This window comes from Rhea americana, unplaced genomic scaffold, assembly GCF_003343005.1.
Source record: "Rhea americana isolate MKP2758 unplaced genomic scaffold, rheAme1 scaffold_38, whole genome shotgun sequence".
Classification (NCBI taxonomy): Eukaryota; Metazoa; Chordata; class Aves; order Rheiformes; family Rheidae; genus Rhea; species Rhea americana.
The window spans coordinates 4,753,641-4,778,186 of record NW_028186512.1 but is presented as its reverse complement, the minus strand read 5'-3'; the positions used below and the strand labels follow the sequence as shown (position 1 = coordinate 4,778,186).

General features: G+C 39.4%; 1 protein-coding gene across 1 annotated transcript; it reads left to right on the top strand.

Annotated features, from left to right (window-relative positions):
* Positions 1-13,270: 13,270 nt before the first annotated feature.
* MGST2 (microsomal glutathione S-transferase 2) lies at positions 13,271-24,324 on the top strand. Its single transcript, XM_085313223.1, has 5 exons — positions 13,271-13,358; positions 18,529-18,628; positions 20,212-20,282; positions 22,103-22,184; positions 23,918-24,324. Exons 1-5 carry the CDS (start codon positions 13,301-13,303, stop codon positions 24,048-24,050), a joined length of 444 nt encoding a protein of 147 aa, XP_085169349.1. The 5' UTR covers positions 13,271-13,300; the 3' UTR covers positions 24,051-24,324.
* Positions 24,325-24,546: the final 222 nt, after the last annotated feature.

The following is a 24,546-nucleotide window of genomic DNA, read 5'->3' as shown; positions in this document are numbered from 1 at the left end:
TTTTGTTAGACACATGCATGAATACGGAAAAAAATTATTTAGCATAAAAAATGAAAAGTACTGGGCTTGATAGCCCTAGAGTGGACTCTGCTGTCAAGGAAAGAAGCTGTTCTGATGGGTGGAAGTGAGAGTCCTGCATAGTACTGAGACACCATGAGAAAAGGCACTGCACAAACACAGAAGAATTACAAACCCTCACTGTGCAGGAGGGAGGGATAAATGCACACCTTGGTTTGTTCCAGCTATCTTTCCTCCTGAGACATGCCCTATTACATGGAAGGACACATTCTTTGATGTACCCATCACAGGTGGGACCTTATGCTAACATAAAATGGGAAGGTCAGCAAAGGTTAGCATAACTTCTGAAGCTCTTGATCTCCTCATCAGGGTGCTGACAGCCAGCAGCTACCACACATTCACATACCTACTATGGTATCTCCTGCAGTGCCTCATGGAAGGGAGGGTGGAGCACAAATCTTGGCATACTTTTGCAATCCTACTTGGTGATCACTTCTGTTTTGCTTCAGGGGAAAGGGTGGGAGTGAGAAGCAACCCACTGACTTTGCAGGCACACAGCATCAGGGGATGCAGTGCAGGAAGGGTCAGTGCAGTTCTAAGCAGTTACTAATGGCTGCAGATCTGCATGCCCAAGCAGCTTATCAAATTACACCTGGGCCTGCATCCCTCTCAGTAATCAAGGCTCTGCTGGCAGTTCCAATTACAAACTCCTTTTGTCACAGGTTAATAACTAAGCTGTAAGCACTCAGTCCATAGCAGCACACTCTAGAGGGGCAGGAAAAAAGTAGCAAATTCTTGGATCTTTTTTTTTTCCTTAAAGCATGTATTATTTCCATGATTTTTTTTTGGAAGAATAGGAATTGCAAACAACAACAGAAACAACAAAAAATGCAGCAACAAGCACAGAAGCTCTCTGGGCTTGTAAAATAGTAATTTGATCTGCTTTTTGAAAGATATTTCAGTAATTTTTAATAAAAATATTATTCATCATTCACAAACTGTTCACCTTGCATTTCAGTGTTATTACCTGCTTTCCTAGTATCATGATGATCCAACAGTAATATCAGACTACAAGCATAAGGGCTAAAGGACTATATTTTGCAGTTTTTAAGCGTGTAGCTTTGAAAAGTGTCTAGATTTTTATTAAGCATTTTGACTGAGTTTCAAATACCAAGAAAGTATGTGCCTGCTTTTGTCTCTTGGTCTCCCTCTCACTTCCTGCCTGTTTTGTACCTTCACTCATGCTTCTCCTAGTAGGGAGAAGTCAGGAGTTGTGCACCCGCACATGCAAAAGTTCAAGATTATTTCAGGAATCTGCTATCCAAATAGCAGTCTAGGATCAATCACTGCTTTGCCATCCTGATAGATTGAGTAAGCGTGGAAGGTGAGATACAAGTGCATTTCTGCAACCATACAGGCACGTACGCACACACACATGCACTTATCTGCAGTAAGGTTGAGGACTAAAGTATTTAAAGGATCAACCTAATAAGCTTTGGTGATTCTCTAAGTCATGGTATCTCTAGAACATTTTATTTTTGTGCTCCCAGGAAAGACCCATAGCAATTACAGAGAGATTTGTATAGGAACTAGTGAACACAGACTTGCAGTTGTGGCAAATCTTAATACTTGCCTAAAAAATATTAAATAGAAATATACTATCATTGCCATTTTGTATATGGACTCAATAATAGCAGTGGCAGCTAATTAGTTCCTGTCACCAGAGGGCATCGGAGGACAAGCTGATTTTTTAAGACAGCATAGGCTCTATCCCTTTAGTTAAACAAGTGAATATTAATGAAGTCAATGGACCTGAAACTTCTCTCCTGTCAGAGTAATGCTGATATGAAACCAGTAACTTTGGCACAAGCAAGCAGGGAATGGGGCCCTGGGTTTGTCCCATACAGCTGTAAGCTAAGGAGTGTCTTCTTGCTCATTCCTCTGCATGTGTGCATGCATCTAGGGACAAGCTTCAGCACAAATGAATAATGTGACCATATGGTGCTTCAAAGATTGCCATGTGACATGTTAAGACCAAGTCATAAATATGCTGGGATGATTCTTGAGCAACTATTCATCAACAAAGAAATTACAGTATTTGGCAATCAGCATCTTGGATTCCCCAAGTGCATTACAACAGGTTATTTCAAAAGAGAGTGGAAGAAAGCAAGGTTAAAATGGAGCATTTAGTGACCTTCTTCCTAGAGAGAAGTGAACAAGGGCCTCAAGAATTATCAATCCATGGGTGCCCCAATCTGGTCCAGCTGCCTTGTGGTGCACAGGCACATATATGGAGACTACGAGGCTTTTCTAGGCTCAGGCTGATGCCTGCTATCTCCTGGTCTGATTCATGAAATTCATTTCTATGTTAAATTCAAGCTCAGAGGTTTACAGCAGGAGATGATCTTAGACAGCCTCACTTGACTGAAGGGCACCACTTCAGATTAACAAGGGAATAAAAACAATCTGAGACATGAAACAGCATAAAATGTACTTTCTTTGGTGGGAAAATGGCAAATATATTTCACTTACCAGAAAGAGATACCATCCATTAAAATCAAACAAAGCTTTCTATGCATTATGAACACATTGCTTTTAAATGAGAGGGAGCAGGCCAAGTCGCCCTCATCTGTTATCACTGTAAAATAGCAATGCTCATTTATAGACTATGACAGTGGCAAATTTATGCTGCATGTCAGATCCCCAAGGCTATGAGATCACTGACTTCAATTACAGAGTGAATACTGCTGTGTAACAGTGAAAGGTCTTTGAGTCTGAAGCAGAGACTCTTGTGCTTTTAGAGCAAGGTCAGCTTAATTCCCTAATAATAATATTCCAGGTTATAACAGGTAATGGTTTAATTTGGATCATACTCTTCTACCTTATTTTTTCTTTAGATATGTATTTTTTTTTCTATTCCAGTTGTTGCTTCACTTCATTCTTTCTATATGCTAGACAACTGCAATACTTAAGCAAAGGAGGGAAGTTAATTTGATTTTTCAGATGTAGAGCCTCGTCAACTATACAAAATGCAAATAATCAATCTACCTTTTCAGTACATCACATATTCAAATGGCAGCAAGCATACACCAGCAAAAATGACGACTCACTCATTTCTCTTTGAGGTGGTCTCTGAAAAATCAGTACTAGAAGTTGTCACACTGAGATTATTTTGATCAGAGGAAGGAAAGGCATCTACCCTAAAGCCCTTACAGGGAAGTTGTCCAAGTTGTCCCTGAAGTTTAAAATATAGGAGATCTAATCTGAATTCATAGCTTCTATCTACACAGAGACCTGCATCAAAACAAAGTGTATCTCATGCTCTGTCCTGCTTAAGTTGCCTTATTCTTCGCAAAGCTTATAATTTGTAAAGACGCATTTTCTCTTGAGCATTATAGCCTTAAATTTTATCATACTGACAGCAGAACAGACCCAAAAAACTGCATGGATTAAACAAAGATGTGTACTTCCTGGGAGACCTCTTTTTTTGTACTGATCTAAACACTTTCACTAGTGTTTTCAGCAGGAAAATTCTCAAGAAAGGGTAAATTTATTTCTTTTGAAACTTAATTTTTGCATTTTAAGCCAATCTAAAAATAAATTTTGTTCCAACTAAAATCAGGGCTTTAATTTCAAAATAGAAAAACATTTGGGATATTAAACTTCCCCCCCCCCCCCAAAAAAAATTAATTTCTTTCAGGTCCTCTCTGGGGAAAAGTGGGGTTGAAAGTGAGTGACAGGTAAGAACAGAACCAAAATCTGAAAATAATACTAARTTAGTAAATGCCAAAAATGAAATTTTGATTAATAAGGAAAATAATGCACATAGAGACATATTTCTAAAATTACCTAAAATGCTTTTTTTGTTTAAGTATCATAGATCATGAATAATACTGAAACAATATTATTTAGAGTATATTCTAGTATTCTTTGCCCAGAGTCATGTTATGCTTATTGTGGGCTGTGGGTATTTTATACGCGAACACTGCTTCTATAATCACATCCACATATGGTAACATGCATATAGCTCTAACCACCGGGGAAAATACGTGAAATTTATATGGTGATGCACTTGAAAGTTAAGATAGTGGAAATGTTACTTTTCTCAGCTGCAACTCCTGATTCTGGCAGGTATACATTTCCCTATTATTTAACTTGTTACTCTATTTCTCCAGACATTTTTCTTCTGGATTAACAGACCAAGGCTTCCCAAAGGAACYGTACTGGTCAGAGAAAATTGACTAAAGCTTGCCTCTTGGTCCTCCTCTGGGGTAATGCTACATACTTCCCTGAACTTCTTGATGCATAGGAAACACATCTGTCCTAACTCCTGTGTGCGAATGCTTTTCCTTGGCTTCACTTCAGCAAGAAACCCACAACCTCTCATCTCCTCTTGGCTCCCTTCTCATTTGGGGATGCAGGCGAGGGAACAGAACAGCCCTGGATAGCAGACACTGCAATTCCAACATCTTTCTTGCAAGTAGCAAGGAAAACCTCTACACACTTCCCCTATCTCCACAGGCACTTCARTAACTTGGAAGCAGTAAACTGAAGTACAGTTTTGAAGTAGACTTGACTAATTGAGATATTACTGGTCAGAAATAGTGGCTAATGCACGATGTGCTTGTGTGTAGCTCCCACTAGCGCCCACGGGAAATAGTTTCTCTGATGGGTGGGAGAGCTGGGACCGCAGCAGCAGAACACTATCCAACAGGTCAGGTGCTAGGGGCTACACATCCGGCTGGGTTTTGTGACAAATTTTGACAACAGCAACTAAATTTGGAATTAATAGCGACTTTCAGTTCTTTCTCACTTGGTCCTTTCTATAACACAGACTGACAGTAAAGTGTCAGTCTGAGGCTGTGGTGGTTTGTGTCCTGCAAAAGGACTGTGTAAGGCACCTACAAAGAGTGAGCAAAGGAAAGCAAGGACAGGAGCAGTTAGTATGTGCTACTGATTACCCAAAGTACAAAGCAAAGGAAAATCAAGCCTCTGAAATCCAAGAAAGTACAGTATGGAATACTGCTAGTGATAGGCAGAAAAGGGACATGTTATATTTGGTATCTATACAACAGGTAATGCGCAGCTTCCCAAGAATATCCCCYCCCTCCTCATGAAAAGGACTAATGGATTTTATGAGCCAAAGGGGCTTTTTCTGTCAGGAGGTGAGAGCGTGCTGTGGAATGGAAGAAAATACGGTTGTCATACACAGCAGGGAGAAGCACTACACACTCATGTCAGAGGGCCAGGATCTCAATGGAAGATATTTATAGCTCTGCCTCTGAAGAAGATAAAAGTCATTCTGATGCTGAGAAAGAGAACAAAAAATGTTACCTAAAAATAAGCGCCCCAAGTCAGCGCTACCTATTTCTATGTTCCCTGTTTCAGAGCTGGTTAAATGAACTACATTAAGAGACATTAGGGTTGTTCAGAGAGTAATAAGACCATTTTGGAGTCAGAATGGGTTTCATTTTCCATTCTGCTAATTTATCAGCCGAGTTTATCTGTATCCTGCAATATCATCTCTCATTGCCTTGGGGAATTAAATTCAGTCAGCACAGGGATGTTAGCTGACCTAGATGGTGATTAGAGCAAGGTGATCAAGGATGAAAGTACACAACAATTGCACTCCCACAGTACTTGGTTTAACTTCTGCCAACTTCTGAGCTTTACTAGGTTATGCTGTCAGCTGACACTTTACTGCTAGCTCCTGTCCCTCCTGCCTTCCCAATTTGCATCTGATTCAAAATGTAGCCCCAACTGTATTAACAAAGTTTGTGGGTGTTGCACAGAGGTGTGGGGAAGGGACAAGCAGCCACAAATGAGGAGYCAGTTTGTCAGACAGCAGTCAGAGTCTAGCCCTTCAGTACTGCCTTGCATTAAATAATGACAGCTCTGCCTTCAGCAGGACTACAAACAAATAATACAGTGGTTCTCAATCTTTAAACTAGTGAAATCTGACCTGAAAAAGGAGTAAGCAATACAGCTTTTCAACCTTCCTTCCTTCTTGGAAACAATTGATGATTGGTGACAAAATTGAAATGAAGTGACTTTGCTATCACTAAATTAGTGATACTCAAAAGCAGAGCTGAGCAAGAAAATATTTACAACCCCATCTTTTTTTAAAAGCAAACAAACAAAAAAACCTCTGCTCCACAACAGAGATGACTTTAATGCTCCTTCACAGTTTGGATCCCTATGAGGTGGGTGTTTCTGCACCAGGTGAGTTCCTGTGTTGCTTGCTGCACTGGGTTCTGCATGATATTCAGTGGCAGAACAAATAGGGCTATCTAGTCTGCCAGCCGGTTACATGCAAGCAGCCTTACTATAGATATTTGATTAAAATAAAGGAGGGGTTTCTATTCAGGAAATTAGAACAGTTCCTCTAGCTCAGATTGCTGAGGGCACACACCAGTAATTCTGGTRTATCCCAGCAGGGGGCAATGGCAGACATACATGTGATGTGTGACAGTACAGCACCGTTACAATACAAAATAAAGTTCCCTCCTACCTGTCAGTTCTTTTCACAAACTAGGAAGTCAGTCAGTACTAAGAAATGGAATAAAACCTATCCAGAGCTGAATCAATGCTTAGTAGAGGCTCCAGCAGCACATAACTAGCCAACAGCACAAACAAAGCATTTCAGAGCTACCCTAAGTAGCAGAAGTTTGTTAAAGTAAGGAAAGGCCGAGGGAAATACCTCAGCAGAATGTTCAGAATAAGATCAGAGAACACATGTAGTCTGCCTTCCTCRCTGACATCTTTTAGCAAAAATAAGTCAGGTGAAGTAGTATTTCTTCTCTGGCACATCTGCAAATGCAAACCAGGACTTAGTTAGAATTGCTTACTGTGGAAGATGAAAGGGTCAACAAAAAGCATGGCTCAGACATCAGCAACAGATCTTGGTTACTTTATCTCTGTTCATGAAAATGTTTTCACCTTATAATCTTGATGTTAGCATTAATGTCCTTTTGAATGGGACAGAAAATGGTTCAGAGCAGAATTTGTTAAACATGTGTACCTAAAAATGAGAGTCACAATTTGAAGCACTTAAGCCTGACTTTCCTACTGGGTTTTTGCACTTCTGAAGATAAAGCCTTGGATATTGCAATTTGGGGCTGAAAAATAGAAGTGTCTAACACTAGAAACCACTCTAGAATACACGGACAAGATTATATGCCATGTGCACCAAAATGCAGTGTCCATTCATTAATTGTGCAAGTATGTCACAAAAGTATGTAAGAAAGTCTATTTTAAACAAAGAAGGATGTAAAAAAATGTTTACAAATCCTTTCATGGCAATAACCATAAATAATAAGTAAACGGTAACAATAGCAACTGCTGCTGTAACATTGCTTTCATTTGTTGTGCTTGCATCAGCAGGTAGTGCAAGGCRAAATGACTATCAAAGGAGAGAGAAATATGTTGCTAAGCAACACAACAGTGGATGGGAGACCCACTCTCCTGTCATGGAACAGACAATGCTTCATGGGTCTCTGGATTTCAAAATATAATTGCTCTAAATGCAAAAAAGAGGCTGGAAAAGTTAGCATCTATCAAGGGAGAATGAGTAGCAGTAGACATGGGTGGAGTGAGTGAACAGGAGAGAAAGGRCAAGAGAAGAGCCTTTAACTGATGAGGAGGGGCTGCAAAGAAACAGAAGAAATGGTAAATATAATAAATACAGAAATAAATGGTAAATAAATACAGAAAAGAGATGAACCGATACACAGAAATGAGCAAGAACTGAACAGACAGTCACAGAATATACTAGGAACATCACTGGTTCTAGAAAATTAGGATTGAAAGCTCCCTTAAATGTGAAAGGGTTGCATCTGACTTGCATCTGCATTGGTTGGCTAGAGAGCTGAAGGAATATGACAGAAGATATTCTCTACCCTTTTTTCTTTTCAAAATCTGCACAAGCAAATACGGTACTAACAATGCCAGCTTAAGTTATTTTTCTAGCAAGAGCTGGTATCACTGCCACTGCATGTTCTCAGAYCTGCCACGTGAGAGTGCAGTGAATGAAAGGAAGGTACAGAGTCTGGAATGGAAAGCACAAGGTCTGCTGCAGTTGGCAGCTACCTACCTCCAGCTCCTGTCCCTCCATTAACCTCCTGCGTTAGCACGGTCAAATCACACAGGACTTTCAAGCAAATCTCAGGGAATCAGGCATCCCACCTGACAAATTCAGAAGGAGCTAAACGCATAACTACAGCAGACACACTGAAAAATTGTCTATTTTTCAATTATGACAATGATTGGATCTACCACTAAGTAGATCTACCACTACCACTATCTAACTACTAAATTATCATAAAGAAGGTAGATGTAGGTAATAAGTAATGGTACACAATTATGAATATCTAACACAAGCTGCATTGAAGAGCTGACTGGGTTCATGGGCCTGACCAACCACCTACATGAGTAGGCTAAGAGCTCCATTATCTCTTGCAGGCACTGGACAAAGCTGAACGTGAGCACAATCCATCTCCTGAGTATAGCTGATTTCCATAAATATGAAATAAAACTTGCTTTTGTAAGTACAGATAAGAAGAATCCTTAGACCTCAGATGGTTTGCTAATTAATGCAGCTCCTTCTCCAAGGTTAGCAAGTTTTTTTTTTTTTTTAAAAAAAAAAAAAAAAAAAACAAAAAAACAAGTGCTACTTTTTCAAAAGTCTATTAGGTTTTGCAAAGGGAGAGGAGTCATACAAGTAACGCATGCCTTCAAATCTCTTGCTGTATCTCCTTTAATCCCCTGCATTCTACATATCGGAGCAGTCACACTGGGCTGGGGATCTGATTGCAACCGRTCAATAGCAATAGGAAAGTCTTTAAACCTCCTTTTGATCCAGACATAATTCATACAGGGTCTGCATCTCGCAGACTAGCCTTCAATTCTCCCAAGACTACTTGCTGCAAACTGGAGATACCATACACAAAGACAGCTGGACTGTTACAACACAGGCAGTATTCTAACTCCTGGAAACAACACTGACTCTCAGCTCCTGTAACTTATTAATAAATTATTATTATTCATTGTCRAAATGCTGCCAATTTGTATTTTACAGGCAGTTGGGCAAAATGATCATAATGGTCCACGGCTGCTTTAGCCTGTGAATGAGTCAACAAATGTAAGCCATGCTGATTTCCATACAGGGAAGAATTTGGGAGAGCTGGTTTTAATCTTCTGGCATAATCATATGCACTGACACAAAAAAAAAAAAAAAAAAAAAAAAAAAAAAAGTGAATTTGTGTAACGCTCTCCTCAAAGATTATAGGAATGCAAGGCCCACAACAACCAGCCTGCAGGCTGCTACATTTTGCAGCATTCATTAAGTTTCTCACAAATAAATCACAGGAAAGAAGGGAAAATAGCTTTGTCTACTACATTTCCTCCTCCTCTGACGAATGGGAGAGGCAGGGTTTGCAGAATTCCCTTCTTGTGTTACATGTATCTCCAGAAAACAGGTATAGCCTGTTCCAGAAATATTTAGGTTAGAAGGAGGTCTGAGACATGGGAAGTGAGAATATTTAGCTTCTACCCAGTTGTATGCCCCAGGTATTCTCTGATAACCATACACACGCAGCTTTTATAGTGCCATGCAGATGTACTAATACACCATTTTCCAGAAAAGGTTCTGATAATTTGTCCCAAACCGTTGCACTTCTGAGTTTCCTCAGGGCTGAGACCGGGTGAATATACAACAAAAAAAACCCACTCCCATCCTGTAATGACATGAAGGTACTTCTTATCATGATCTAGACTTCTCTTTTTGCTGCTACTCAGTAAGCATGGTACAATTACAATGGAGTATAACACAAGACTGGCATAGCTTATACTTTATACACATACATAATAATCTCTATCCCAACCCATTATTACATCCCAGATATGCTCTTGCAGGATCCAAAATAACAAAATCCATAGATATCCAAGGGCCATAAAGAAAGCAGAGAAGCCTGTGGGCAAGCAGGCATGTGGGAATTTATGTGCATACAGTAACTCACATTAACACTGACGAGAGGTAAAGCGCATCTTTTGAACACCCACATGTGTACACTATGAACCAAATTCTTTTCTGGCTTATATTCAGTATTGACGTACATGACATAAGGCTGCAAAAGGTTTAGATTGAGGAAGAATCTGAAGCTCCGATTAGTAAACTATTTAATCATTTTAAATCTGCTCTATTACCACCACCAAAAACAGTCTGACCTCATTCCACCAATGTCCAGAGAATGAAATGGAAATTGAGAATATAGTTTATTTTTCAATAACATTTCCACAAAACAGAGGACASTGAACAACCAGATGTTAAAATGAACTGGACAAAATGGATTGTTCACCCTTTCCCCAAAGCCCCACTCAAAGTATATATGCAACAACAGCAGACAAGGTTATTAGACAAGGGTATTAGCTGGTATTTAGGAGGTAGCAGTAGGAACATTCAACAGGACAAAGGTTTTACTCTTCCTGCTTCATCTGTTTCATAATTCTGAGAAATTTAAAGCCTGGGTATGGCCCAGTGCCACATATGCCAACATTCTTTGTAATATATGGTTGAAAAGCAGAGTAAATTCATAAACTGCAGAGCTCACTCCTGGTACTGCTGTAGCTAAACTACTTTTGACACATGAGCTACCCTCATACTTCGTAGAAGTGTTGATTTATTCTATAAAAGTTTCCAGTGAAATGTATTAGAGTCCAAGTATGTTTTCCCTTCCAGCCAGAAGAGTCTCTCTGTTCTTCAGAGCTTGTCTTCTAGAAAGTGTTTAAAAATAAGAGACATTGCACTGCCATCACTCCAGCATAGACTGAATACTGCCATTTGCACAGTTCTTTTCAGGTCTTCCAGAGGCCAAATTGAGCAGCTTTGACAGTGTAACTCCAKTAAATGAGCTTATTTGAACAGTCTAGTTCATGCTTCAAACGCTTTTGGTCTCACTACCCTAACCATCTGCTCCCTGATGACAACAGTCCTGCTCCCTCTTGGAATCTATCTTCACTGCAGGATCACCAGGACCTTCTCTACAGAGGATGGATGAGCCAGCCTATTTGGGGAAGGTCTGCCAGCGAAGCACAGGCCAGCAAGCGGCAGGACCACTAGTCTGCCTTAAAATCAGCAGCTATTGGGACTTCCAGTGCTGACACAGATGTGCTGTGTGAAACCAGCGAATCTCTCCCTCAATCAATGCCTCCATTTCCACTGCTGTTAATTTTGTTAGAGAAACTTATTTTCCCTGTAGAGCATGAGTACAAATTATGGTACAGGAATAAAATACCACTGTTYCCAAATAGGAAAGACCTAAGTTTTACACATGCGACACCATATGCATCTTTGACTCCATATTACATTTCACTGTTCAGAGCCTCTCTTGCTATTTGGCTTTGGACAGCTAGAGAAAGCACACACATTTACAACAGCAAAGATAAGGAAAGGACATAAAATATATGCAAGGGGAAGAAATGCAATATCAAACTATATTCATCATGAACAAGCTGAGAAATTAGGCACAAACAAGCTGCCAAATGTTCTGACATAACTGGTGAAATCTCTTAGTTGATTCTGACATCTACTTATATACCAGAGCTTATATAACTATATCATAAAAGCCCTAGGCATCTGAGGTACTACTGTACTTGCACAGTCAGAAATAAATTCAGCCTAGGAGTCTCATTTTGTAGATGATCTGATTTTCTATTCCTGGGTTAGACAGAGAAGAATGGTAACTCTAGATCAAGTTGCATGTGAATTATATATGACCAAAGGCAATATAAATCTATAGGCAACTACAAACTCTCCAATGTCAATGGGAAGCAAGCATAGTCTTAAGTGAACTCTAGCTCAGACATATGGCCACCTAATTTTCATTCATTCTGTGGATTTAACCTCATTCCCCAGATGCTATTCCTGCCTACTCAAAGTCAAAATTTCTTGGATTTTGCATGTCCATCGCCATTTTGAACWTAGCATACTTCGAATGAAGTCAGAAAAAAATGCAACTTTAACATCAGCTGAAGACCTCAAAGTGTTTAGCTCCTGTGGTTTTAACTTTTCAGAATGATCTTTCAAACTCTTCAGTTAGCATCTCTGTGCCAGTTTTTTCTTACTTCCCTGTATCAGCAGAGTGACGATGCTATGAACACTCCTGAGCCAGCCTGTGGAAGCATACAGCTTGTATAAACATACAAACATAGAGACTATGGAACCCATACTATAACAATTACAATAATTAAGGTGCTTAAAYCAATAATTAAATAGTTACTAGGCATAAACACACAACTACTGTTATGAAAGTGCATCTATTGTCCCATTCTTTATAAAGAACAATATAAAGAATTAACACCTAAGAACTTACATTTTAAAATTCAGCAAGATTAAACAACTGATTTAAAATATATTTTATCTTAGCCTTCAAAACACGCATGTTTGACTGAACTCAGTGAAACTCATTTTAACATCAGTTGGAGACAAAGTGGATAGATAATCCTGAAATCATACCAAACATTACACTGGTTTTGTTCCGGTGATCTTAGGGGATCATAAGGGCTAACAACAATAAACTTGCTATTAGTTAAGGCTAGCTGATGAAAAAAAATGTTTCCTGAGATAATCTCTCCTAATTCTTCACCTAGGCATGAGCTATAGAAAACAGACTCTAGACAGTAAAATCAAGGGAGATTTTTTTTTCTTTCTTGAACTATCCTGAATAATTCTTTTCTGTGTACTGACTAGCTGTAAGCGGCTGTCATGCCATCTACACGAGACTATGTTGTACATATTTGGCAAAACCCCTGAATGAAGTGTAAGGACAGTAAAAAGCTCTACTTCCCCCTCTCACYTCCTGCACCTGCTGCTTTGCAGTGGCATTACTAGTGATGGATGCAAACCTTACTGTGCTGGACACTGTACAAACACAGAACAAACACAGAACAAAGTCTTTGCCCCTAAAGAGATTAGAGCTGAAATCTAAGACATAAAAGAACATCTGAATCCAAAGAGGCATGAAAGGCTGTTTTTGTTCTTCCTATGCTTTCACACAGGCAAGAGGCAAGCAGGGCTGGCTGGCTGTGTTTTAACCTTTTCAAGAACTAAAAATGGGCATAATTTTGTGCTCCAGTTTTAAAAAGTTAAGTTGTTTTTTTCCCAAGGCTGATCTTTGTTACAGTCCTGAAACGCTGTGTAATTCCCCGACCTGTTGTTCTTCCTTATTGCTCAATCTTTCTCTCTGCTGTACACACTTCCTGCTTGCAAGCCGAAGCTGCTGGGAGCATGGCTGGCGATTTAGTTTTGCTTGCTGCTGTATCTCTTCTTTCTGCCGTCCAGCAATGTAAGATCTGTGGGATTGTGTGGCTGGGGCTTGGGGAGGTTTCCACTGATTTTTGAAGTACTGGAATTCTGTTATGCTAAACTAGCTGTTATGTAACTTTAATTTCTGAGAACTCCTAAGGTTTTTCTCACTGGAACATTATTTACCCTCTCTGTAGTCTGAAAGGGTGTTGGCACAGTGGGACAAATTACGCTTCCCTGTGGGACAAACTAATTTGTTTTCAATTTCTATTTTGTATACTGACTTTTTAGAACCATACTATTGTGAGAGCTTGTAACTAGCTGTAAAGCTACCCACAAGCCATGTTGTGTCTTGGTTTTGATTCTTATTTAGGCACCTGAATATTAGGCAATTGAAAACATCAAGCGAGAGTAAATTCGTCAAATAAGAAAAAAATACATGAATGCTGGACTGAAAGTGCTGTAAAAACTATTGCCCTGAACAGACTGCATAGGATTAAGTATTTGAAAGAAAAAAAAAGAAAACCCATAGAGCAGGCAGCAATAATATGAACACATTCCATATTACATGGAATGATATTATCATTAGATTTCCTTGAGATTCTAAATGGATTTATTTTATTCCCTACAGATATGTTGCTGAGAATCAAAAATATTTTCCCCATTTTATCAGGCTAGATGACTAGGAAAAGGAGCGGGCAAGTTCACAACACTCTTCTGTGTAACAGTCTAAATGTGTTKTAGTGTTTTTAATGCTTACCATTATTTTCTTTGAGATATGTTGATTCTTATAGTTGTGTTTACATCCGAAAATAGGATAAATCTTGAAGGCAATTTTTCTAAGTTCACATGAGATTAAGAGTGAGTTCAAGCTAATTGCTTTGCCTTTATTTCAAATACCCGCAGCACTGCCAGCTTACTTAATGTGGTGTGATTGTTTGTTCTTAAAACCCCAGCTGCTGAAATAATGTTGCTACCTGGTGGAAGAAAAGCTTGAGAATGTGACCCCTCCCCTCCAAGTTAGAGAAAAAAAAAAAAGCCTAACAAAAAGCAAATAAGTGCCTAAWTTTTTTTTTCTAAATTGCATGTCTTTGGAGGGATGGATTATGTAACTGGAATATCTGGGGTTACCTGTATCCTGCTCTCTTTTTAATATCCTCAGACCAGCTACAATGTGCCTATGCAATCTTCCCAGAACATCTGGTGGCAATATTTACCACCATCAACTTCTGTGAAAGTCCAGCTAGCCTGTCTTGATTTTAACAGACTGAAAGTGTTAAGAGTTGGGTTTTTTTTCTAAACTYTAGAAAGACAGATCTAGAAAGCAACAGTGTGAAAATTCAAGGAACTGCACAGATACTGACACTGCAAAGGGAGAGGGGATATGAAATGTTCTTCCTTCCATTGGTTCATCCATATTAACTGATCTTAGTTAAAATTACAGAAGAGAGAAGATAGACTAGGTTTTAAACTTACACTGGCAGTCTGACAGGAAGCCCAAAGAGAAACCTTGGTAAGAATTTGATCTGCTAATCCGATTTAAATCATCACAGCTTGTTGTACTTTCAGCTCCCTTTCTAGCTTGGGTAAATCAACCTATATGAACCAATGTGAGTTCAAAACACCTTTTTCACTGAATGATGCAAAACTGGTACTATAAGCAAGAATTATAATCAGTTCAGGTAAGGGAGCATGACTGATTGCTGTGAGCAAAATACACACAACATACAAAGCACTTACAGTGCTGCATTTACTCCTGCTTTTTCTGCTAAACCTCCAGTCCTGAGGTAGGAAGGCACTAATAGGTGATATGACATCCCTGAAGCGGTCTGGAAAGCCAGGTTTCACTTAAAAATCAGAGGTACAGAAAGACAAGATTTAGTGTCTCAGAACCATGAGTTATTCAAAGAACCAGGCCAGTTAAAGATTATGCTGTGCAAGAAATATTCTAGGGTAGAAAGAGCAGAAACAACGCAGGAAGTGGTTTCCAGTCATGAATCCAGTTTTAAGCAGCTAAGACTTGCTTGAGAGATCTTCTGTAGACTTACGGGAAACCAGGGGAATCCAGTATAAATCCCCAGTCAGTGAGATAAGACAAAATTCAGTAGAGAGGACACCAGTACTTCTACATTTTGAAGCATCYCTCTGAACTTTTACCTTTTTAAATCACTCTTAATAATTCCTAGATCCAAGCAAGAAATTATTAAAAAGCATTTGATTTTAAAAGGCTGTTATAGTCATGCAAATTAACATGCAAACATGCACTATCATACATTTTGATACAAATATCACCTTCTCTATATGCTTTTTAACACAGTGTTTGAGAGTAATGTTACTTGAAAGTCTGCTTTGTCCTGCATTTTCAAAGTAAAGGTATTAAGTCAGTAACCATAAATACCACCTGAAAATGAAAGCAAAAAAAAAAAAAGGCAAACAAAGGCAAGTCAAGTATACTTCACAGCTAGCTAAGTCATGTAAGTTAGCCTGCAACAACTGAACAACTTGATACAGAGCAGGGCTGGATAAAGAAAAGGCTATGAAAATCCTTACATACTCCTGCTGCAACGCTTTCTAGAGTCCTCACTACAGTACCTCCAGTGGGTGGGGCAGAAGAGCTCTCCCACTCCTATACTATTTACTTTAGTCCATTAAACCATAATCACAAAACTTAAATTTGGACTGTTATCACTGCTTTTTATTCACCACAAAGGAACTAGAAGTCAAGACCTATGCAGTTAACAGAAAATACAGTAATTATCCCTCTACTCAYCTCTTTGCAAGCCCCTGGTTGGCACCTGTCCTGCACACTAGGCTCACCTTTTCTTTTAAGGTGACAGACATGACTCTAGTTCTCCCATTACACAGTGGCCTGGCTTGGTTTTTAGTAGCGTGTAAAAGCCCACTCATCCCCAATTCAAGCAAAGTTCTTACTGATCACAGTGGAAAGCTACTGAAGAGGTGGATTTTACAATAATGGCCTTACTATCAGCATAGCTTCTTTATAGATCTGTTTCTGCATACAGCAGATTGTCCCACTTGCACATCTCCATCTCTCAAACTAGAACCTTGCCAACCTGGCAGTACCAAGGGCAAAATGTATTACAGCTGAGGCCGGGGCTATACCATGGCCTTAAGGATTTGCCTTGGCTAGTTGTACTGAGCAAACTGAAACACAATCTGGCCCATACAATGTCCTTATCTTCTTACTCCTCCGAGAAAGATTATTTTGCCCAGCATCCCTTCAAGGCTCTTTCAGCTAGTTCAGATGTGATGAGCTGCCTCAACTTCCCTTAGTTCCTCAGTAGAAGAATCCCTGGTCCCAGACAGGTGGGAAGAATCATTCAGCTCCGYGCACCAGAAAAGCAAATACACATTGCTAGCTGGAAATGCTATTGCCATGAAATGCTAAGGCTTGCCTAGCACTTTTGACTGATAAGCCAGGCAGGATTTGCCAGCATGTACAACTTGTCACCAATAAAAGTAATTACGTGGGTGGCAAAGGTCAAAAAGCAACTGTTCAGTTACACTTCCCAGGAAAATATTTCTCAAAAAAGCATTCTTGTGCTTTCATGAGTTTCAGTCTCTAAAGCAAGGTCCCTAAACCCTCCCCACTGCCATTCTTCCCCTCTGAAAATGCTTTAAGGTGTCAAATAATGGCTGCATCACCAAAAATAACAAGAGATGTGTGGGTGGGAGTGGAGGAGGCCCTGCTGGATGCAAATACAATGAAAGGTCTCATAAACCTGTCTTATAGTGAGATATCTGAGATGCTCTGACTGGTCTCCGGAGGAAAAGGTTAAGAGGTCACCTGCAGCACATAATTACCTATACAGAGAGAAGACAGATGGGAAAATGCCTTTTTGGGAAAAGGGCTTTGACCACAAGGCTGAGGCACGAAAGCTGCACAGGGCAGCACCACTAATATCTCTAGCTGTGTTTTAATGCCACTGCTCTCTGAAGGGAGGACAGCAACTAGGCTCTGAGCTTGCCCATCAGACTAATCTTTTCAGTGAGCTCAAACAGGTGCCTAGTTTCTGGATCTGGACAAAGTTCAGGTAAAAAGGTAGATAGTGAGCTTCTCGCACAGCGTGGTTGTGACATGCCCAGAAAAAGAACTCCAAATATCCAGAGAGTTTTAAAGTCAAACAGGGAAATGCCCAGTAGATCCGCTGCCTACTGAAAACTGCTATCCAAAGATTAAGCAACTTTCTAGCCTTTTGTCCTTGTGAGTGTCTGCTAAACTTTTAAAGGCAGACTTCTGCAATGAGAATACCAGTAAAAGTGAGACACACATATACATATCAGAAGAGATCCTAGGAAAAAAGGTCAGAGGGCATAGGTGTGAATAGGCACACTTTTTTTTTTTTTTTTTTTTTTTTGCAGTTGATATTTAGTCACTTTTCAGTAGGCAGCCTCAGTTGTTCACAGCACTGCACCAGATCTTAAAAATGCTTTGCAAGACAGGTTAAGTATTATCAGCCCCAGTCAGTGGAAGTGGAAACAGCCAGGGCTCTCCAACCGATCAGCTCTCCAGCAGGTGGGGTGGAGAGCAGGGAACAGACTATGGACTCTCCAGTTGCAGCTCTGTACTCCTTCCAATATACAGAATTTTGACAGTTCAAGATGCAAAACAGATGGAAAAGCATGCAGTATAAGAMATTGCTAAACACATTTTAAAAGGCGCTACCAGATTTTTGCTTCCAGAGCATGTAAGACCCTATATGCCAAGTTCCACAGTTCTTAATACCACTAAAATAARATGATTGTACACTATTTAAACAAGTAACGTGGGTGACCTCCATCAGGATAGTTTGGTTACTGTGATACTACTAACATAGCACACTATTGTAGTGTAACTAGACTGCTCCTAGGCTGCGCAGTTCTACAATTTAGACAAAGCAGAAGGATATTTAAGCTATAGCTTGTTTCAGCAAATGCTAAGAGAATGCATGTATTCCTGAAACATTAATTTTTCTCCTTCTTCATAAGTCAGTCATGTTTGAGGTTAAGACTTGAATTTTTGAAGTGGAAAATCTAATACTGTTCTCTTTCTACCATATGAAATGCAAAGAACAATCATTTTGATTTAAAAATGATTGACATTGTAAATGACTGATGTATGTTAAGGACTCAGAGTTGCTGATTTTTTTTTAATTTTATTTATTTAAAGAAACACTGTATAATACACGAGCCTTTATTTTTGCTTACAGGCCATTTTGCTCGGCTGGTGGGAAAATCAAGAATGAAGCACAAGATCATGCCCCCAGCTGTCACTGGAGCTCCAGAATTTGACAGAACATTTCGTGCACAGTAAGTTCTGAAATTCCTACAATGGTGGCAAAGAATAACATCTTTATTCACCTAATTCATGTGGCACTAAAGAATTCCAAGGTAAAATGAGCTTTAAAAAACTTTRTTTATCTTCTGCTCTATGTTGCGACACTACATTTCAACTACTGGTGAACTCTCATCTATGCATATCTCTATGGAATTATACTTGCCACAACTCTGCTCTTACATGAAACGGTTGTGATCCAGGGCTAATCACTACCATTTGTGGAGCCATTGACTTGATTTGAGAAAGTAATTGCACTGAGTATTGTACATGTATTTCAGTGGATTCTTACATTTATAATACTTCTCAAATCTTGATTTTAGAAGGCTTATATTCATATTTGTATGTAATTTATAGATACACATTACAAAAATCTACGCATTTTCCTCTGTTGAATAACAGGCTCGATATTAAGGATTTTTAATATCTATAATTTCCCCAAACTTCCAGGATTTTTAACTTTTCTATAGTTTTTTTTTTTTTTTTAAGATTCAGTCCAGAAGATAAGCAAAAAAACTTATCTGAAAGAAACTACCTGTTTCTTGCATCCTTTGCTCAAGAAATGAAAAATAATGCAGTTACAGACAGATCGCTTTTTAAATGGTTCAGCTATTCTTTCAATGATAACGGGATAAGTTTAGCCCATTTAAACCAGTCATTGTTCAAATTCTGATTCTTGGGCTATGCCCAATACAAAACAGTTAGAAGACAGGAACACAGAAAACCTCGGTCTGTCCCAGTGGATAATTGTGGGATAACTTGTCTAAAAAGATGGTGTTTTCCTAAAGGGCTTCAGCTAGCGATTAGCTAATGCCCTTAAGCATAAGTATTCATATTTAACACAGTATGTTTAAACAATACATCTCCTGTAATCACAGTTCTATTGGATAACAAAAAATAGACATAGAATATATTAGATAATGTATCAGACAACTGTATATATTAGATAAAGAAGGTTGCCTAAATTGTTAGAGAGAAATTCATTCTGAATGACAATCAAGAAGAGATAACCCAACAAAATATTGGTGTGAAAACTGATGAYGTCCACAAATGAAGATATTGTTTTAACCACAAGAAGAGCTATCGTGTCCTGCTTATGCCTAAAAGCAGTTCACAGAGGCCTTGGGCTCAGCTGAGCACTCTGCCTACATACCTCCATGCTTCCTCTTGCAGTTTGGGGAATGCTGACCCATAAAACTTACAAGTAGAATATGAAGATGAGTGATTAACATCAGGGGATGTGTTTGAATTCCTGTCTCTGTTGTGCACAGACACTTGATTTCAGGTTCTCTTAAGCACTTCTATGTAATTGGGATCCAGATCCTTGTCTAAGCTTAAATAACCACAAATATATTTGAAATAGTTAATGTTCGTATCTGAAATTACAAAGAATGTTTTTTTAAGAGTACCTAATGCTGGCCTGACTGTGCTCTCACTAGATTTGATGGCATTAACTTTAGAGGGAACAAAATTAGGCCAAGGCTGACTGTCCTTGAAAATCCCACCCACAATTCCTTTTTCTTCTCCACAATAATGTTCTTCCAAATTTATTTTGCAGACAAAACTGTGCAGAGTTTTATCCAATATTCCTGGCTGCCCTCTGGATTGCAGGATGTTTTTTTAATCAAGGTAAACACTCTTTATTTTCAAAGGAAAAGTTTTTTGTTTTTTTTTTTGTTTTTTTTTTTAATATAGTTTGGTTGTATCAGGTGGTCAATTACTGTAGACACGTTTTTCTTCCTTTAACTTCATTACGTTTATATCACTGAGTGCTCCTTTTGGAGGACTATATTGAACTGCTAAATAATCATGGCATTTTACATAGCCCCACTGGCTTTTACTTTTCTCTGCAAATCCTGGAACATACCCTATTTTTCAATCATTCAGTGGATTTCCAGGGTGAGTCATTTAGAAAAGCAGTTCCCAGATGCTTCCCACTAACAGTTATCCCTGTAGCTGAACCCCTGGCTGAAGGAGACAGTTCAAGCCAGCAAATCTTTGGGATTTYACATACCAGATGAGTGACAGAACCACTGGGCTATGACTCATTTGCTTTGGGACTAGCACAAGCTAGCACTGAGAGTTCAAGCTCAGCCAAAACAGCAGCATCTCCACATATGGGTAGCTACTACACTTCAGGTGTGCAAGAGAAGACTTAGGAAAAACATTACATTTTCTTAAGCACCTAAGCAGGTCATTTTTGGCCAACTCTCCTGAACTCAGATACTGCTGGATTTTCTAACCTCTCACTCTGTTGGATTTTCCAAGGTAGATCCATGGAGTCTAACAGTGATGGGGTAGACTTTTGRAGAGCTAAAACTTGCAACAGAGTCTAACCTTCAACTTTTCCCTTATTAACTCTCCCCTAAGTGATGTTTTGGAAGCACAGAGCCTGTGTATCTGGAGAAAGGAAAATTAGTTTGCACCTCACTGAACTTCCTGAAAAAAAAATAGCTTTCCTCTCCATTTTCTATGTTTGCTCCAAAGCAGTTGTTTTGTTTTGGGGCTCCCTTACAGATAGATTCTCATCTCCACTGCACCACTGTAACTGCAAGAGTTAACACCACTTCAGTCAGCAAATTGAATAAGGGATAGTACATGTGCTCAAAGGCAGACACTTGAATCAAGGAAAATCACATTCACTAACAGCAACACAGATATGCACTGTCACATGGAAAAAAAGGAAGATTACGTTAACTTCCCTTGTAAGTATTTTTTTCAGCTAAGCAGCTCCCATAAGTACATTTACTGGAGTTAAATCAGAACAGAGTAAAAATCATCCTCTATACTACTTACTTACATGGTCTGAAAAAATCCCCAAACAAAAACCAAAGTAACTGGCAATGCTTAGTCCTGGATAATACAATTGACCTTATACACCCTGATCCATCTATCAAATAGAGGGAACTTTATGCTCTTCCCACAGGGAGGTCAGCAAACTAACATCAGTATAGCTTTCTCATGTCCTTGGATAAAGGTGCTATATAAATGCAAAGAGGTTATTAACAACATAAATAAGACTTTCTCTCCAAAGCAAACACTTTCCTTTAACGTGAACTGCCGTAACAGTATAAAATAGCAATGCTCCAAGCACTACCCTGTTTCTGGGATAACCAAACTCTGGGGACTAGAGATTGCTGTCAATTTTTGAGATCATCTTTCTCGGGAATGGTTCTAGATTATTTTGGGGGGTGGGGGGAGAGGGGGAAGAAAGAGGGAGGCTATGCTGGCCTATGCTCACCCCTACCAGTAAATCTGTATCAAGAGCCTTCTGTAGTGAATGTTTAAGAAATATTACATATATTTGTGTGTGTATTTCTTTCACAATATTACTCCCCAGGGTATGAATAGCTATGAAAATGCCCAGAGTTACATAACTAAAAAACATAATCAAAGTGACTAACTGCCTACGATCCTCATTGATACGGTTTCTATCTTCTCTCTCCTAGAATTGGCTTCCTTTCTGGGTCTGACATACCTATTTGCCCGCTACAAGTACTTCCATGGTTATGTAGCATCTATAAAAGGAAGGTAAGGAGTTACCATCTGCATGCAAGTTGAAAGCTCCAGGCTGTGGTATGAAGCTGGGCTTAGCGCCAGGGACTGGCAGTGAAAAGTGATTATAACTGAATGCAACATGTGTAAAGTGTCAGCAAGAGGTCTGAAACAAAAACCCTCAGGGAGACAGGCTGCCTGTTACAGTAGAAGCCTAGGTTAAGACTTGCAGGTGCTACAGGTCATGAGACACAAAAGGGTTGATGCTCTCCATGTAACMCCTCATGGGTGCCTGCTTTGTATTGAACAGCATATCAGCAACCAGACTCAAAGGGGACTGAAGGCAGAAGTACAGTTTTGCAGCTCAGGATTACTGTATGATGGGAAACTGCTGAGACATGGCATACACAGTACCTGCTTATCTGCTATTCTCATTTTTCCTCAGTTTGTCAAATTAATCCACTTATTCTAACCATACAAAACACATTAAAGGAAGCAAGCAAATCTGGTCTTGTAGGCGGATGAACTTTCACCAAACAGATAACAAAACACAGCTTCAGATAAGAGTAAGTTAATGAATGTTAAGTGCACAGCACCTGGAAACATTAACTCTGCTTCAAAAAATATGAACATCAGCAAAACACCCTTCCACCACATGAGTGTACACTCAAGCATAATTTATTTCTTGCCTCTCTGAAGCCACTCTATTATCTTATGGGCCCTAACCTAAGGCTCCTCGTCCAACATACAGATCAGTCATAAAAAGTACCAGGATATATGCCAGTTATAAAAATAAAAGGCTTGGGAATCCATATTTCTGGAGAAATATATGAAACAATCAGACCATAAACATGGCTTTTTTTGATAGTGACTAATCCTGCAGCAGCAATAGGCTAGACTACAAAGCTATTTTCCATAGCTTTTATACTGAGGTTATATCWTTCCTCTTCACTAGTCTCCACCAATCCTTCACCCGTTTGAACAGCTGTTGCTTAAAAGGAGGGCAAGGCTGAGTTTTCCAGAGCAAATACATGGGGAATCCAGCAATAACTTTCCAAATACGTCTACTAGATCAGTCTGCACCCAAGACAACTAAGAATGACACCAGAAGACCATGCAGCTGGCACAAAGGAAAGTCCCTGCTCCCCTATGCCAGCCAAGAGAATTCTCTGTGTTAGAGCTGWAGTTCTCTCCTCATCTCTCCTATGAGAGCTTTCCATTTTGTACAAATAAAGTAATCTGACCCTTTCCCATCCCCAACAAGTACCCTAACCACTGAATTTTACATTCTTCCCCCCCATCCAAAAATCCATGCCCAAGTCAGAGCAATAATCCAAAACTGACCTCCCAGCATAGTGGGGAGAACCTGACAAACAATCACTGACAGGAGACAGGCCCACCTCTCACCCAGCCCCAGCAGTTCCTCTCCTGCACTCCTAAATTTAAAGTTGCTCAAGTCTGTTTGCCACTGTAGTTACAGATGCTCTCACTATGGAATGAGGAAGCTCAATCACAGAAAAGTGCCCAGCTTCCACGTGAATGTTTAGAGACACAGGGGAGAGATCTCCTCTACAGAAAATATTAAGAATCTCTACTTCCCAGCAAAACTCACTTTTGGTAACTGTTTATTATCAAGACATCCCAAGTTTGTTTTGCTATAGTGAACATTTCTGATTCTATGTAGCTCTTCTCAACTACTGTGGACAAGCAGTTTCACAGTAAATACACTACTATAGCCAATCTGTAACAGTATTTTTTTCCTCCTCTAGGTTAACAGGCTTTTATTTGAATTTGATAGTTCTAACCTGCTTGATAACCCTTGGTGCAGCTGGGATTGTTAACAGCCTTCTGTATGAATACCTGGACTTCAGCATTGGGAAGAAATTACATAAATTGTTTTGAAGATTTTCTTTTTAAAAAATAAGTAATGCAGATGCTTTTCCTGGACATCAAAGAGACAAGCCTTGTGTGGCTAAGGCATCAGAATCCTTTCCTAACAGCTCACTGCAATGTAAAATGAATGCTTCTCCTGAGTTTCATCTGCACTTTCTCCTTTCCCATTGATCTTGCAAAAGAGTCTATCAGACAGAATGCCATGTCACATCTGCATTTTCAATTAATGTTCTGGTTTCACATACAGTATTGTAAACCTTAAATAAATTACATAAAATTAAAATCATTAATTCACCAAGTAACCTAGCTGCAACAGCCCATCTTACCCAATGTCCTGCCAATGCCTCTGTAGTCTTCTTTCACTCCTCTTCATTTTCCTCAAGCAGCATCCTCTGTTCTACACAACTGTAAAAATATGCTTTGTTGCGCTACACTTGAAAGGTCCYGATTTTGCAAGTATATCCAATCCCACTTCAGGAGGGTGTTTAAGCRTATATTGAAACAC

Coding starts and splice junctions, on each gene's coding strand:
- MGST2 (XM_085313223.1), top strand. CDS start 13,301: ATGGCTGGCGATTTAGTTTTGCTTGCTGCTGTATCTCTTCTTTCTGCC. Junction 13,359..18,528: donor TCTTTCTGCCGTCCAGCAAT/GTAAGATCTGTG, acceptor TTTTGCTTACAG/GCCATTTTGCTCGGCTGGTG. Junction 18,629..20,211: donor GACAGAACATTTCGTGCACA/GTAAGTTCTGAA, acceptor TTTATTTTGCAG/ACAAAACTGTGCAGAGTTTT.